Source organism: Nomascus leucogenys, chromosome 13 (genome assembly GCF_006542625.1).
Source record: "Nomascus leucogenys isolate Asia chromosome 13, Asia_NLE_v1, whole genome shotgun sequence".
In the NCBI taxonomy this organism is placed as follows: Eukaryota; Metazoa; Chordata; class Mammalia; order Primates; family Hylobatidae; genus Nomascus; species Nomascus leucogenys.
In genome coordinates, this window is record NC_044393.1 from 33,623,131 (window position 1) to 33,639,657 (window position 16,527).

The 16,527-nt window shown below is 50.7% G+C and overlaps 1 protein-coding gene across 2 annotated transcripts in view; it reads right to left on the reverse strand.

The window, feature by feature from the left end:
- Positions 1-11,614: 11,614 nt before the first annotated feature.
- The window catches only part of RSPO4 (R-spondin 4), a 41,706-nt gene continuing 36,793 nt past the window's right edge, over positions 11,615-16,527 (reverse strand). The window contains exons 4-5 of one of the 2 annotated variants that reach the window (XM_030826299.1): positions 15,330-15,515; positions 11,718-11,827 (exon numbers count right to left, since the gene is read on the reverse strand). In XM_030826299.1, the coding sequence (XP_030682159.1) occupies positions 11,718-11,827; positions 15,330-15,515 (296 nt within the window). Of the gene's footprint in view, positions 11,828-15,329; positions 15,516-16,527 lie in introns of both variants that reach the window. The other variant, XM_030826300.1, reaches the window with a different exon arrangement.

A 16,527-nucleotide genomic window follows, 5' to 3' on the forward strand; every position in this document is an offset into this window, starting at 1 on the left:
ATTTGACTTAATCAAAATTCAAAACTACTGCTCTTCAAATGATGCTATCAAGAAAATGAAAAGACAAGCCACAGATTAGGTGAGGATATTTGCAAAAGTCATATCTGATAAAAGACTTATATCCAGAATATATATTCAGTGCTTTCACAACTCAATAATAAGAACAAATAATCCAATAACAAATGGGCAAAAGGTTTAAAAAGACATTTCACCCAAAAACAGATATTGATGGCAAATACACACACGAAAAGATACTCAATGTTATCAGTAATCAGGGAAACATATATTAAAACCACAATGGGCTACCACTACATACCTGTCAGAATGACTAACATGAAAAATAAATGATAATACCTGGAGAGGGTATCTAACAACTGGAACTTAGAAAGCAGTTTGCAATTTCTTACAAAATGACCCAGCTGTCCTACTCTTAGGTACAAAGAGTAATGAAAGAGAAGTTTGTGTTTTAAAAAGAAAAACTGTATGCAAATATTTATAGCAGCTTTTCCCATAATCACCAAAAACTGGAGATAACTGTTGTATGATTCTAGTCTCACAGAGCTATAAAGATACCACTTGAGACTGGCTAATTTATAAAGTAAAGAGGTTTAATTGACTCACAGTTCTGCGTGGCTGGGGAGGCCTCAGGAAGCTTACAATCATGGTGGAAGGGGAAGCAGGGGAAGCAGGCACGTCTTACATGGCAGCAGGGGAGCGTGTGAAGGAGGTGAAGGGGAAAGAGTCCCTTTTAAAACCATCAGATCTTGTGAGAACTCACTCACTATCTTGAGAATAGCATCGAAGAAACTGCCTCCATGATCCAATCACCTCCCGCCAGGTTCCACCCTTGACATGTGGGAATTATGGGGATTACAATTCGAGATGAGATTTGGGTGAGGCAGGAGGATCACTTGAACCCGGGAGGCAGAGGTTGCAGTGAGCCGAGATCATGCCACTACACTGCAGCCTGCAGACAGAGTGAGACTGTCTCAAAAGAAAAAAAAAGAGGTAAACAGATAAAGAAAATAATTTTAGATCATGATAAGAGTTAGGAAGAAAACATTTTCAAGGCACTAGAGAATGATTTGGAGGGGGTACGATATTTAGAGAAGGTTATCAGGGAAAGCCTCTCTGAAGAGGTAACATTTGAACCGAGATTTAGAGGGAGAGAAGGAACCAGCCATGTGGAGATCTGGGGGAAGAGCATTCCAGGCAGAGGGGATAGCAAGTGCAAGGGCCCTGAGGCCAGAATGAGTTTGGTGTTTTTAAGGAAAGAAAAAGGCCAGTGGATGGAGCAAGGAGAAGAGGGCAGGAGGTAAGGTTAGAGAAGGAGTGGGGAAAGTCTAGCTTGCACCAGCCCTGACATGGGACAAGACACCCTCTATGCCCTTGGTCCTGGTGGCTCCTGCTTCCTCCTTTGTGTCCACCCAACATGATGGTTGGGCTTGGCCATCCCCAGATCCCTCTTGATGCCCCAGTACCTTCCCTGCCCCGCCCAACAGTGAGGTCCAGCCTCCCGAATAGCTCCTCTTGCTTGTCATTGGATTAATGGGCAGGAATTGCCTCTGTTTTTTCAAAGCCATTGCCCCCTACCACAGTCCCCTAAGATCATGAAGGTGCGAGCAATCATACATGAACTGTTGGATGATGAATGCATCACTATTGATGTGGAGGAGGCTCCCCAGTGTGAGGGCTTGGAGCAAGGTCTCGGCCTCTCACAGACCTGGCTGTGTGCTTGGCTCCACCTCTTGTGACCTAGGGCCCTGAGCCTCAGTTGCCTCACCTGTAAAATAGGGCAAACGAGTATGCAAAAAGATGCTCAACCTCAGTAGTCGTCAGAGAAACAAGAGCTAAATAGCAATGAGGCACACCCTTTACCTCCATTCCCTGGATTAGCAAATAGTAGAGTCAGGAACTTCCAAGTATTCATGAGGGTGTGGGTGATGGGAATTCCATGTTCTGCTGCTGGGTGTTTGAACTGGTTTAGTACCTAGGAGCCTAAGAAAGAGTATATCTGATGACCCAGGCATTTTCCTCTTGGGTGTATACCCCAGAGAAATTCTCCTGCAGCTCCAGAAGGAGCCCATTCGAGGTCATGGGTCACTGTGATGGTGTTTGAGGATGTGAGCAGTAGATGAGAATCCATGTCAATGCTAGGAGAAGCAAACTGCAGGGGCCTCTAAAAAATACCAGATGAGGGATGGGTGCGGTGGCTCATGCCTGAATCCCAGCACTTTGGGAGGCTGAGGCAGGTGGATCATTTGAGGTCAGGAGTTCAAGACCAACCTGGCCAACATGATGAGACCCAATTTCTACTAAAAATACAAAAATTAGCCAGCTGTGGTGGTGGGCACCTATTATCCCAGCTACTGAGGAGGCTGAGTGCAGGAGAATTGCATGAATCTGGGAGACTGAGGCTGCAGTGAGCCAAGATCACACCACTGCACTCCAGCCTGGGCAACAGAGTGAGACTCCATCTCAAAATAAATAAATAAATAAATAAATAAATAAATAAATAAATAAAAGAATAAAATGAATTAAAAACACCAGATGAAAAAGAAAACCAAAAAGTAAAAATAAAAACTCCATGTGCATGAGAGAAAAAAAAATAGAAAACGGGGAAATCTGTAGCACAAGACCATTTCTGTGATTTTTTTTTTTTTTTTTTTTTTGAGACAGAGTCTCACTTTGTTGCCCAGGCTGCAGTGCAGTGGCACAATCTCAGCTCACTGCAACATCTGCCTCCTGGGTTCAAGCGATTCTCCTGCCTCAGCCTCCCGAGTAGCTGAGATTACAGGCACGCACCACCATGCCCAGCTAGTGTTTGTATTTTTAGTAAAAACGGGGTTTCGCCATGTTGGCCAGGCTGATCTCCAACTCCCGACCTCAGATGATCCACCCGCCTCAGCCCGTCAAAGTGCTAGGATTACAAGTGTGAGCCACCGCTCCCGGCCCATTTCTATGAATGAAAAAAACTCACAGACTACAGAACATCCCTACACGCGTTAAAAGGATTCACACACATTCAAGCCCAGAGAACAGACTCACAGGAGCAGAGGCCTGGGTAGGACGGGGAGGGGAAAGGGCAGAAGAGCATCAAGAGCGAAATCCAATTCAATCCAATTGTGCAACAGACAGTTTGCAGAATTGATGAGAATGTTTAACACAGGTCTTGGCACCCAAAGTCCAAGTAAAAAAAAAATACGATACAGCAGGTAAAATGGGGGATGATGGAAGGGTGGCGATAGTAGTGCCTTTCTCATGGGGAATCCTCGAGGCTCCGATGAGCGAAACCATGCAGAGTACTCAGCCAGGTGCCTGGCACGCAGCAAGGTGTCAGGTGCACAGTAGGGCTGCCCAGCTGTGAGCGGTGTGCGTATTCTCTCCAGCCTTGAATTCCGGCCTGGCTCCTTCTGCTTCCTGGGCAGTGCTGCCCTCTTGTGGCCTATACAGTGATAGGACTTAGACCGAATAGAGATTGGCCATGGTCCAAGGTATCAGATGGCGCTTCGGAGGAGGGAACGGAGGGAGTCACAGGGGGAGATAGGATCACAGGAGGGAGATGGGGTCACAGGAGGAAGAGCGACTACTTCCGATTGGGGAAGAGATGGTGGATCAGATAAGACCTCCTGGAGAAGGAATGTCTAGGCTGAAGGACAGATTCGATTGGGAGTCAAGGGGATTGATGAGCAAATGAAAGAACGAATGGAGTTAGAATATTGAGCATGAGCATTACTTAGCCCTACTGTGTGCCAAGGCTTTACACGCCTCATATCATTTCATCCTCTACCACCCCTGGGAAGGGGAGTTGTTGCTTCTGTCTCCTTTGCAGCTGCAGAAAGGGAGGCTCAGTGGGTTAGTGACTCTTCCAAAGTCAAGCCGCCAGCTGCACACAGAGCTCCGATACACACCCAGGTCGGTGTGACTTGCTGGGGGACTCTATCTTCTCCACTTTGGGGTGAACCGAGGGACCCCAGTGAGCATAGGTACGGACCACCCCTGAGTCTGTCTGGACCCTGTCTTAGCAGAAGTTTAATACTAGACCTGTGCAGCGGGTGGAGATGGGTGGGACCTGTGTGGACAGGAGGAAGCGGATCGTGGGACAGCTACAGCGTGCAGGGGCTCACCCCAGGGCTGGACCCTCACTCTTCGGCAGGCAGCTGGGGCACCACACCCGGGGGTTAAAGATGGAGGCTCACTTCTTAAGCTAAAGGATGTGTCTCCAAGGCACTCTCTGAGAAATGCCTCATTTTGGAATTTATGCCAAAGCCATTTAAATCCTTATTAAGAGTATTTAAAGATCAATTTTCAAAATGTCTCCTAAGTATTTCATTTTTGTTTTTCTCAACTTGGTAATATACTCCCATGGCTAAAAATTCAAAAGGAACCAAAGAGAAAGGTAAGCCTCCTCTCTTTCCACCCACTCTAACCTCTCCCCACCCCAAAGCCATCACTGTTACTGGTTTCTAGAGTGTTTTGTCACCTGTAGGTTTTGTGCATTCATGAATCGTACACCCATGTGTATTTTCGCTCCTTCCCGTCCCCCCACGTGGGGGCTTACTATGCACGCTGTTCTGCAACTTGCTTTTTTCACTTGGGAATTCATCTCAGGGACTGCCCCGTCATTGTGTCAAATCCTTCCTCATGGTGCTTCTCGGCCATGCGGTGTTGCATTGAGTGCTGTGAGATTGTATCGCAATGCCTGTCCTCTAGATATTTAGGATGTTTCCAGCGTTTTGTGATCATACACAGGACTGCAGGGAACAGCTGTGTACGCAGGTACACTTGTTCTGCGGCATGTGGGCCAAGCTAATTGTTATTTATTTATTTATTTATTTTTTTGAGACAGAGTCTCGCTCTTTCGCCTAGGCGGGAGTGCAGTGGCGCTGTCTCGGCTCACTGCAAGCTCCGCCTCCCGGGTTCAGGCCATTCTCCTGCCTCAGCCTCCTGAGTAGCTGGGACTACAGGCGCCCACCACCGCGCCCAGCTAATTTTTTTGTATTTTTTAATAGAGACGGGGTTTCACCGTGTTAGCCAGGATGGTCTCGATTTCCTGACCTCGTGATCCGCCTGCCTCGGCCTCCCAAAGTGCTGGGATTACAGGCGTGAGCCACCGCGCCTGGCCCTGGGTCAGGCTAATTGGAGGATAAATCCCTAGAAGTGGATTGCTGGGTCGGGGGACATGTGCACTGTGATTTGAGTAGATGTCAACTCACCTTCTGTAGAGGCTGGGTCAAGTCACTCTCTCCTGAGGAAGGTAAGGGAGGGTGGCCGCTTATCCCCACCCAGCTCAGGCCCTGTGGTTTCCTTTTCTTTTTTTTTCCTTTTTTTTTTGGCTCTTAGCCAATCAGATAGATGGAAAATGGTAGCTCTGTGTGGCTTTATTGTCATCTAATTTGAGTAAGGGTGACTGTTTGGAGTTCCTTTTCTGGATGAAGCATTTTTGCCACATGGGGACAGTGCTGAGCCAATGACACAGCAGTGCCACTCTGGACACGCTGATTCTCCCTGATGCTCATCTTCTCAGGCTGAGTGGGACTGTGCCTGTGGATGCCCGCTCATGGAGTGGTCGCCGGGTGGAGGGCAAGGCTTTTGAGTTCCCATTCCACTACTTACTTTCTGAGCCTCAGATTCCCCCTCCGTAAAAAGTGGAAAGAATAATAGAACCCACTTCAGATGGCTCTGAGGAGGATGAATTTAAGTTTTTAATGTGAAATGCCTGGCACAGTTCCTGGCTCGGAGTTAGTGCTTAGGAAATGTTTGTTGAATGAAGAAATGAAAGAGATATAATCATCTTAAAAATTTTATTGAGTACTTATTATGAAGCCTTTCTCATGTATTCACGTATTTTAACCTCACAGTGACACCACGAGGGGTACTTTTATTATCCTCCTTTAAAGACGAGAAAACTGGGCCGGGCGCAGTGGCTCATGCCTGTAATCCCAGCACTTTGGGAGGCCGAGGCGGGCAATCATGAAGTCAGATTGAGACCAGTCTGGCTAACACGGTGAAACCCCGCCTCTACTAAAAAATAGAAAAAATTGGCCGGGCGTGGTGGCGGGCACCTGTAGTCCCAGCTACTTGGAAGGCTGAGGCAGGAGAATGGCGTGAACCCAGTAGGCAGAGCTTGCAGTGAGCCGAGATCACGCCACTGTACTCCAGCCTGGGCTACAGAGCGAGACTCTGTCTCAAAAAAAAAAAAAAAAAAAAAAGAAGATGAGAAAACTGAGGCACAGGGAGAGATACAGGATCTTGCCTAAAGGCTCATAGCTGGTCACTGGCGGTGACGGGATTCGTGATCTTCTGTCTGCTCTTACCCACCTCACTTCCCTGCCTCCCACTCTAGGAGAGAGGTGCCACCATAAACCCCATTCCAGCTGTCCATTGCATGAAACAACCTCCTCAACCTCAGAGGCATAAACAAACAACCATTTTATCATGTTCCTGGGTTCTGAGGATCAGGAGTTCAGGCAGGATAAGGTGGGCAGCTTATCTCTGCTGGGCCTTCGATGGGAGGACTCTATGGCTGGGAGGATTCTGCAGTGGGGGGTAAGGGGGGGCAGAGGGTAAAACAGCAAGGACTAGAAGACCCACTTGCGAGAAGGCTTCTTCAGCTACAAGTCTGGCTGGAGGATCCATTCCACTTGTGGATGGTAGGTTGGCTATGGCTATGGGTGAGGGTGGGAGTCATGGGGGGCTGAGTGGGAGCCATCAGACCCCAGGGCTGAGTCCACATGTTCCAGGATCTGACATCTTAGGAGGCTTAGCAATTCCAGGGCTGGCGCCCCAGTGAGTAGCTTCTCCAGGATTTTGCAAGTGCTGTTTTCTCCCCCTCCCCACCCGTCTCATTAACACCTCACACTCTTTAGTTCTCGGCTTGGCTACCTGGTCCTGGAGGAGGAGCTCCCTAACCCCTGTACGCCTTAGATGGGATATGCCAGATCCTGTCATCATGGAAGGTCTTATCACATTGTTGGAATTGACTGTCTGCAGACTGAACGCTTGGAGGAAAAGGCAGGGTCTTTATCACCAGCACCCAGGACAGTACCAGGCACACAGTAGGCACTTTATGCATATTCACTGAATGAATGAATGGGTGAGACTGATGGATTTTGAATGACTTGAACTTGAGCCTCAGTTTTTCCTCCTAGAAGTTAGCTGGCAACGTAGCTGTGAAGGTGGCAGGAGATAGGTGGGAAATGCGAGGTTAGTAAGAGGAATTGGTAGAAAAATGGTAGTCATGATTTATGCCGAGGAGAGAAAAGCAAAGGAAATTAGATATTGCACCTGAACTGCTTAGCAATGTTCGGCGCATAATAGGTGCTCCATAAATATAAGATGATGTCATCATCCTCATCCTCATCATTACTATTATTTGTATTATAAGAATGCACATTTCCTGAGTTAGAAGGTCCACATACGATGGCTTGAAATTTTCCTCTGGGCTCGGTGCGGTGGCTCACACCTCTCATCCCAGTACTTTGGGAGACTGAGGCAGGAGGATGGCTTGAGCCCAGGAGTTCAAGACCAGTCTGGGCAACATAGCAAGACTCTTTCTCTACAAATAATTTTAAACATAGCTGGGTATTGTGGTGTGCATCTGTAGTCCCAGTTACTTGGGAGGCTGAGGTGGGAGGATCAACTGATCCCTGCAGATCGAGGCTGCAGTGAGCCGGGATCATGTCACCGACCTCCAGTCTGGGCGATAGAGCTATTACCCATCTTAAAAAACAAACAAACAAAAAAAGACAGAAAAAAGAAATTTTCTTCCAAGTGAAAATGGAGAGGTGTAATCCCCACAGGTCACCTGGGCCAGATGTCTGGGCAGGAGGTCATGCTGTGGTGACTCACCCGGGGATGCTGGGCTTGAGTCCTCCTGAGTCAGGTTTCCCTTCTGTGCAAGGAAGGGCCTGGGACAGGGACCTCTGAGTCTGACACTCTCTGCACAGCTGAGAAGGCCATTCAGCCGAAGTCCCCATTGCAACTGTTGTCCTTCAGCCTGAGGCAGTTAGTCCTTTGGTCTGAGGCAGCCTGTCCCTTGCCCTCGGCTACCCTCCATCCTGCTCCAGTCCTGCTGGGAGAGAACCGCAACACGTCCCCGTTTCAGAAATGAACTCCTTTACGAGCCTGGCTGCGACCTGTTCCTGGTTGATTGGCGCCATCCAGTGGTAGGATGTGGGAATGACATGCAGGGCTGTGGCGAGGGGTCAGGCAAGGATGAGGATGGAGTGAGTGGGTGGGGGATCTGCAGAGAGGGCCCTAGTGTGGCCCAGTTGGAAGCGGTGACAGGAAGAACCCACCAGGGATTCCTCAGCTCTGGCCAAGGGGTTGTTCTCTCCCTCTGGCATAGCATCCAGAAGGCCAATAGCAGTGGAAACTCCCCCTGGGCTCTGCCCGACTGCCCCTCTTTGGCTGTGTGGCCTCACCCTGTTTCTGAGCTTCTCTGTGAACTTCTCCAAGCTTGGCTTGTAAGAAGGAAGTGGGCAATGCCCACCTGACAGCAGAGTCTCCTTCCCAGAGAGGCCCCTCCATCCTCCAGAGAATGTGGGAGAGGCTGGGATTTGAAAGGATTGGAGCTGGCGGGCAGGGAACGTCTGAGATGGGAAGGTTATAGGAGGGGCTTAGGCCCTGAAGAAATTTCATCCTGTAATTTGAAAATATTAAAAAACCGCCACAGCCCCAGCTGAGGACAGAGGACCAGGCCCCCCGAGGAGAAAGAACATGGCCAGGGAATTGCAGTACTGGAAACTTCCACTCTTATGTTGGTCTTTTAGAATTGTGAAAATTAGAACGTTCAGCATCCTGCAACTGGAATCTTAACAGAAAACACTATATATATAGTGTGTGTGTGTGTGTGTGTGTGTGTGTGTGTGTGTGTGTGTGTGTGTGTATGGGTACAGTGGCTCATGCCTGTAATCCCACCACTTTGGGAGGCTGAGGTGGGAGAATCATTTGAGGCCAGGAGTTCAAAACTAGCCTGGGCAACATATTGAGACCCCCATCTCTACAAAAAATAAAAAATTAGCTGGGTGTGGTGGTGTACGCCTGTAGTCCCAGCTACTTAGGAGGCTGAGGCAAGAGGATTGCTTGAGGCCAGGAGTTTGAGGCTGCAGTGAGTTGTGATCGTACCACTGCACTCCAACCTGGGTGACAGATCAAGACCCTGCCTCAAAAAAAAAAATTAAAAAATACACAGACATACACACACACATACAGACTAAACTCTATAATCAGATCGTTGAGCCTTGAGGTCAGAATCAGAATTGTAGCTGCAAATCTAGACTCAGCCCTCTGAGCTGGAAGTCATCTGAGAGCCACCTCTCCCCTTAGCTTGTCCTGGAATGAATGTTTGCTCTCACTGCCTGCTCCTAAACTTGTTCGCAATGAATAGATCTGGGGGGAGGGCCCTAAAATCTGAATTTCTAAAAGGCTCCCCAGGGGATTCTGTTGTTGGGTCTTCCAGATTTCGGCAGTAGATTTAATTTAGCCATGCTTCCTCTTCATCGCATGGGAAAACTGAGGCCCAGGAAGGGGAAGTGACTTGACCTAGACCCCGCCAGATAGCTGGTGACAGGCTGGAGCTCCCACCTGTGCCTCTCAATGCCAAGGCCACTCTCACCAGCAGCCCAGGGTGTTTAGATGGCCCCTTGGGACTGTCAACCTCCTAGGTGCCCCTGGTCCCTGAGACATGCGGTTCGTGAAACTGCGAGGTTCTGGGGCTCGAGGTGTTACCCTCTTCTGCCTCTGGCTGAGTCTGCTTCTTGAGAGTGGCCTGGAGGGGCTGAGGGCCCCTCCTCTTTTATCAGCTCCCCGCAAGCTGAAACCCCACCCCATCCCCAATACACTCTGACCCCTCTCAGCCCCAATCATTCCTGTGAAAACCACTCCACATGTGTTAAATTCCGCTACTCCAAACTCATCAGTACCATGGTTTTGCAACACCCTCTTGATGCTCAAGAAGCATTTGCAAGTTTCTTTTCCCTTTATTAAGAAAATTTTAAAAAAAGTTAGGGTCTTGAAACAATAATAACGGAGCATTTCAGAGGCACAAACGTTTACAGAAGAGAAGCTGGTGGCCTGGCCAGGCGAAGGAGCGGGCTCTAGCTGTTCTCAGGGAGGTGAGAGGAGGGAAGTCAGAGAGAGGGTGGGCCTGCGGGGGTCAGGCCAGGGGCTCCCCAGCTGCCAAGTGGAGGGCAGGTCTGAGGGTGGGTGCTCTCTTGGGATCGGGGATGTAATATTTCATCACCTAGAGCCTCTCCCCCAGCCTGCTGACCACCTTCCTTCCCCAGGCCCCCCCTGGGCCCCTTGGAGCTCCAACTCTTGCTTCTGCCCATTCCTGTCCCAGTCACGGAGCCCTATGTGTTCAGGCCAACCAGTCACGGCAAATACAAATCCCCTTTCTAAGGATTCCGGGGAGCAGAGCAGGAAGGGGGTGTTATGATGGCAGAAGGACAGGCAGTGAGGACAGACTTGCTTCCAAGCTGGGTCTGACCTGGAGACTCCTCCCAGCTTCATTCCTGCCTAGGGTGAGGGGTGTCACAGCAAAGCACAGATGCTCAAGTCACTGGTGGTGGGTGTGGGCGAGCGCGGTGGTGGGTGTGGGCGAGTGCACAGATCTTCCCTTGCTCCCCACCCACAATTCCCTACATTTCCCCCCTCAAGTGACCCCCAAATTCTCCTCTCAGCCGTGAATGTGCTGAGCAGAGCCGTCAGGTAGAAGCAGAGCCTGAAGGCTTCCTGTGTGACCCTGGGCAAGCCCCTTCCTTCTCAGGCCTGTTTCCCCACATGGGCAGGAGGCGCTGAGGTGGGGAACAGAGCTGCTGGATAATCTCAGCTTTCCTTTCCGTTTCAATGGCCTCTTCTGGGCTGGGCAGGTGGATCCCCCAGCAGTGACAGCTCATCTGATCCAGCTTGGAAAAAGGGGCATGGGACCCATGAGAGGGAGGCCTGTGGGGGAGTGCTGATGAGGGTGGCAGGCAGCTTGCAGAGGATGACCTGGCTGGCCCAGGGCTGGCTGCCCAGCCAGAGGCCAGGTCTTGGCCCTCCACGGCCAGCTGGGGGAGGTGTCCAGGCCAGGCCTCTGGAAGCCCTGGAGCCTTGTCCAGCCAGCTCCTCGGGGTGGCTGGTGGCTGAGGGCTGTGGAAATGGCCTCTGGGGACTGTCCAGAGAACCAGGTGCTCACAGCTCAGGGTCCTGGAGCCTCCCCCAGAGCAGAAGCAGGGCCTTCAGGACTCACCCGTGCTGTGCCCCAGCTTTGCCCTCTGGAAACCCTTTCTCTGCGAAGATGGGGTCAGGGAAAGGCCTGGGAAAAGATGTTTGCTTTCTTTAAGTTGTAGATAGAGAGAGCTGCAGGGAGGGCACAGGCTCATGGTCCCTCTTAAAGTGTGTGTGAGAGGGAGAGAAGAGGAGGGAGAGAGAGAAAAGGATGCGGTGAAGGACAGGAAGAAAGAAAAAGAAAGATAAAAGACAAGTGAGAAAGAAGAGGAAGGAAGGGAAGGAGGGAGGGAGAAAGTAGAGGAGAATGGAGGTGGAAGAAATGAAATAAAAAAGAAAAAGAAAGGGAAGGTAGACTGACGGAAAAATAATAGAAGGGTGGAAAGAAAGAGAGGACAAATGGAGAAGATGGAGGAGAAAGAGTAAGAGGAGAGGAGGAGAAGGAGCAGGAGGAGGTGTGCAGGAGCCGAGGACTAGGACCAGAGAGCCGGGAGAGCCGGCGGTCAGGGCTGTAGGCTGGGCTGGCGTGGCCTCACGTCCAGCCTGTGGTCCAGCTTCCTGTCCTTGCGTGGGCGCCGGTCCTTCCTGCCCTTCTTCTGGCCGGGGCTCCTCTCTGCAATGAGAGCACAGAGCCCGGTGACCAAGGCTGCAGGGCCAGTTAGGTCCTGGGAGCCTCCTCAGCCCTGAAAGACGAGGGTGCCCCACCCACTCCCCAACAACGGGGCTCAGAAGAACATTTGGGCACTGACCTTGCAGTCCCTCATGTTGAGAGTTTGGACCGTGGGCTAAGTTACTCCAAACTGAACCTTTCTCTCTAGTTCTTCAGGGAGTGGCGAGGGCCACTAACCCTTGCTCAGGGCCTTCTTGTGCTGGACATCTGGCTTGACCAGGCCTGCAGGTTCACCTGGGGCCCCCCAGTCAGCACGTAGGGTGGCCTCATGGGAGTCCCCGTAGCTTTCCCCGGCACACTCCTTCCATAGCTGAGCAGGCTCTGTGCTGGACACTGGGCACCTTTCATCTGTGTCCCTGCACCAACTTCTGCATAACACTGTGGCAACAATACTTGAGCATTTAGCAAGTGCTCGCTGTATGCAGGCTACAGCCCCAAGTGCTTTATGTATATGAAGCTCACAACAGCCAAGAGAGGCAGGTAGGGTCTGAGCCACACCCAGTCCCGTCTTCTCCAATTGTCCTCTCTTTCTCCCCACCCTTCTATCATTTTTCTGTGCCAGTCTACCTTTCCTTTCTTTTTCTTCTTTATTTTATTCCTTCCACCTCCATTCTGGCTGTGCCCGCTGCCCGGGGAGTTCTTCTGAGCAGTTGCTCGTCATTGTTATTGACAGGTGAGAAGACCACAGCATGGTTGGGAGCAAGGTCAGCCCTAAGTTTCTGCTTTACAAAGTGTCTCCACACCCAGGACATTCTCCTACATTGTTTGGGCCCCATTCAGTTCCCTGCAAGGAGCTGTGTGTCCATTTGAACACCATGAACCTGAGGCTCCATGAGTCACTTTCTGAAGGTGCGCAGCAAGGCTGTTAAAGACTCTCCAAGCCTAGTGGCAAGGGGAGGGCAGTTTTATTCCTTGGGTGTCAACTGTGTGCCTGTCTCCCCAAGAGTCAGGGCTGTGGCTCCAGTCCTGGCTCCTTCCTCTGCAGAGCAGAGTCAAGGAGCTAAGACCAGGCTGCCCACTTTTGGGGCTCCCCATGCCCACTCTAAGCCCTTGGGGAGCACTGAAGCCAACTCCCACTCTGAGCTGTGGAGCTGACTGTGCAAGCCTCAGGTAGGACAGCATCTGGAGATGGGGTGTGGGTGCTGCCTGAGTGGCCCTGCCAGCTCTGAAGTGGGGATGTGGGGGCCAGTGGCTTTGTGTCCCTACCCCTTCCCTAGGCCTGCTTGACAGGTGCTCATGTACCCATCCAGTCACCCACCCATCCCTCCACCTATTTACCCACCTACCCACTCACCCACCTATTCACCCATCTACTCACCCACCTCCATACCCAATGACCCATCCATCCACCTAGGCACCCACCCATCACCCATCCATCCACCTGTTCACCTACCTACCTACCTACCCACCCATCTAATCATCTACCTACCTACTCACCCACCCATCTACCCTCCCATCTACCCTCCTATCGACCCATCTACCTACCCACTCACCCACCTGTGCATTCAGCCATCCATCCACTCATCCAACAAATTGATCCAATATTTGTTGGATCCACTCATCCAACAAATATTAACTGGATACCGACTATGTGCCAGACTGTTAGAGGCACTAGAGAGACAGCTGTGAACACGGCAGATAAAGCCCTTGCCCTCACTGGAGATCACACTCCAGTAAGGAAAACAGACACTGAACAAGCAAATACGAGAATGAGCAGGCTCATTTCAGAAGGGTGCAAGTGCTACCATGTGATATGATGGAAAATGACTCCTGGGAAGCCTCTCTGAGGAGGAGCAGCTGCAGCCAAGACCTGGATGATGCAGGGAGCTACAGTGGGGTTGTTGCGAGGATTAGAGTCATGTTTCACAGCACTGAGCACAGCCAGCACATGGTGGGTTCTTTATGAATATTTGTTGTTGTTGTGATTATTATTATCCAGGGGAAAAGCTTTCCCCTCATGATCCCCCCAACAGCCATTCACCCCCAGCTCTTGGAGCCATGAGAAATGCCATGTGGTAATGAGTGCAGGAGAACTGTCTGCCTCCTGTGTGAGTGCTGCCCTGGCTCTGGGGTCTCTTACGTTCTCTGGTTCCATCTCAACCTCACTCTGTCCTCACCTGCCCAGCATGACTCCCAAAGGCTCACATCTCTGCTAGCTGTACTCCCAACCCAAATAGCACAAGTCCTTCTGAAAGAGGAGTGTCCCTGAGTTCAAATCCTGGCTCCACTATGTCCCACCTGGGTGCCCCGGGTGGCCTGGCTCCAGGTCCCTCATCCTTCATCATGATTTTAGATTCCTGTTTGCATGATGAGTTATGTTTGAATTCTAGGTCCACAGCTCCCTGGCTTTGTGACCCTTAGGTGAGTGACTCAAACTTTCTGGGCCTCAGTCCCCTCATCTGTAAAATGGGGATAATGCTAATAACACCTACCGCATAGCATCACCATGAAGATTACACGAGTTAACTATTATAGACAATTCGGCACAGTGCCCAGTCAACACTGCCAATTCTGCGTAATTACTACTCACCATTCACATTTTACCAAGCACACCCTGTGGCCTCTCTTCTATGTAAATCAGTGGTCCTTAGTAGCCCCCCAGAGACATTTTGGAAATATGCGTAGTGGTCTTGAATGCCACAGTGAAGGGGGTTCCTGTGGCATTCAGTGGACGGCAATCGGGATCCAGCATGGGACAGTCCCCCGCAAAGACAAGTTGTCCCCCATTTCATCCAGTTCTCTCACATCGTGCCCCACCCTCATGTAGCTGAAAAGTCTGCTTGTTGGGAGCTGAATTCTGTTTGACTCATGAATGCCAAGTGGTTTCGAACATTTCCGTTCATTGAAGATTCTAGGGCACTGCGATTGTGGTGTCAATCAGAGATCAATTGGGTTGGACCTTACTAATCGCTGGTCACTGTTGGGAAATCGCGTCTCTGATGGCGATGTGGCCACACACTTGGGGTGCTGACCATGGCCGCAGTCCTCACTGGGATTGTGCTTCCCTAAGTGTCTGCTGGTATGTTGGGCCAAGCGCTTCCATCATGAAATTTCTTTTCTTTCTCCTCTATATTACAGTTAGGGCACTATACTGATAAAAAAAAAATTACCTTTGCAATTAGGCTACATTCTCCATGAACTTCATTAAGAATGGTAAAGACGGTATTCCCAAATCCTTCTTATTAAAAGGGGGGTGTTCAGTTTGAGAGGGTTGGGAACTCCTGGCCAGCTCAATTTTCCTAATGTATGTGGGACTGAACCCAGGAAGGAAGGTCCTCCTTTGAAAGGACACCAGGGAAGGTGATGTGTACTCCACATGATGGTATGGCTAACGGTGGCCTTTCAGGCAGTCTCATAGGTACTATTTGTGGGGCAGTGATCTGAGTCCACGCTGTCCCTGTGGGCCTTTCCCACCACAGCCTCGCGTGCCTGTCCTGGGGCTCACCTCCTGGGCAGGGCCTCTGGATGGGACATTTCCTTGACTCAGAAAGCACCTGGCAGGTGGCTGTCGCCTCATGCCCAGCCCGGCCAGCCTCTCGTACCCGGGTCTCCAGGCCCCAAGCCGAGCCGCAGGTCTTTCCGTTGTGTGTGCAGGGGCTCCAGCCGCCCCAGGGACCCAGTTCACACTCCCCTGTGGGGTGAAAGGAGAGACAGACAGACAGACAGGGTCAGCTGGCAGTGAGCGTCCTTCAGATCCGAGGGCAGGGTTTGAGGGGTTCAGTCCTCTGAAGACTGAAGACACCACTTCCACCTGCTAGGAGCAGAGTTGCCTGGAATGAGAGCTAAACGAATGCATGCACAGACTAATATGGGCCTGAAGCCAGAGTGGCCGACTGTCTAGCTTTAAAGGGAAGGCTTCCTGGAGGAGGTAATGTATGAGTTAAAGGGAGAGAGGGGAGCTCGTCAGGTGAGAAGAAGGAAGCCCATTCCAGGCAGGTGTGCAAAGCCTTGGGAGCCCGGCCCACCATGTTTGGGAGATGGGGCAGCCTGAGTTGGGAGCGAAGTCTCAGGAAGGCGGGGACAGGGAGGAGGCTGGAAGGTCGCCTGGGAAGCCCTCAGGACCAGGACACAGGTTTTAAACTTGATCATGTGTCTTTGATCAACTTTGGAAGGAGGAAAAAGGAGACCATGGACATAAAAGTTCTTCATAGGGGGTAATAAAATACATATATATATATGTATATATATACATACACACACACATATATATATGTACCTTGATTATTTTAAAGTCCGTGAGAAGTAGGCACAGAATATGGGTAGCTATGAATACTCCTATTTTGTAGATTTGGACACTGAGACATAGAGCAGGGGTTTGCTAAGGGAACGCAGCAAGAGGCTCACACAGCAGACACAGCAGGCTCAAGATGCAGTGTTGCTAGATGCACACATTTGACAAGTAAAGACTGAGCACCCAGTGCGTGCCAGGCGCTATTCTGGGTGCTGAGGGAGCAGCAGCAGACAAGACAGACCAGGGTCTGCAGGCCTCCTGGAATTCACCATCTGGACGCCGCCGTGATGAGAGAAGTGCAGGCACTGTGGGAGCCCAGAGGCAGCATGGGTTGGGTCGTAGGGGAGGAAACCCCTGGACTGGGTCTTGAAGTGGGGATGGTATGGCAGGGAAGGGGAGCCTAGCCAGGCTC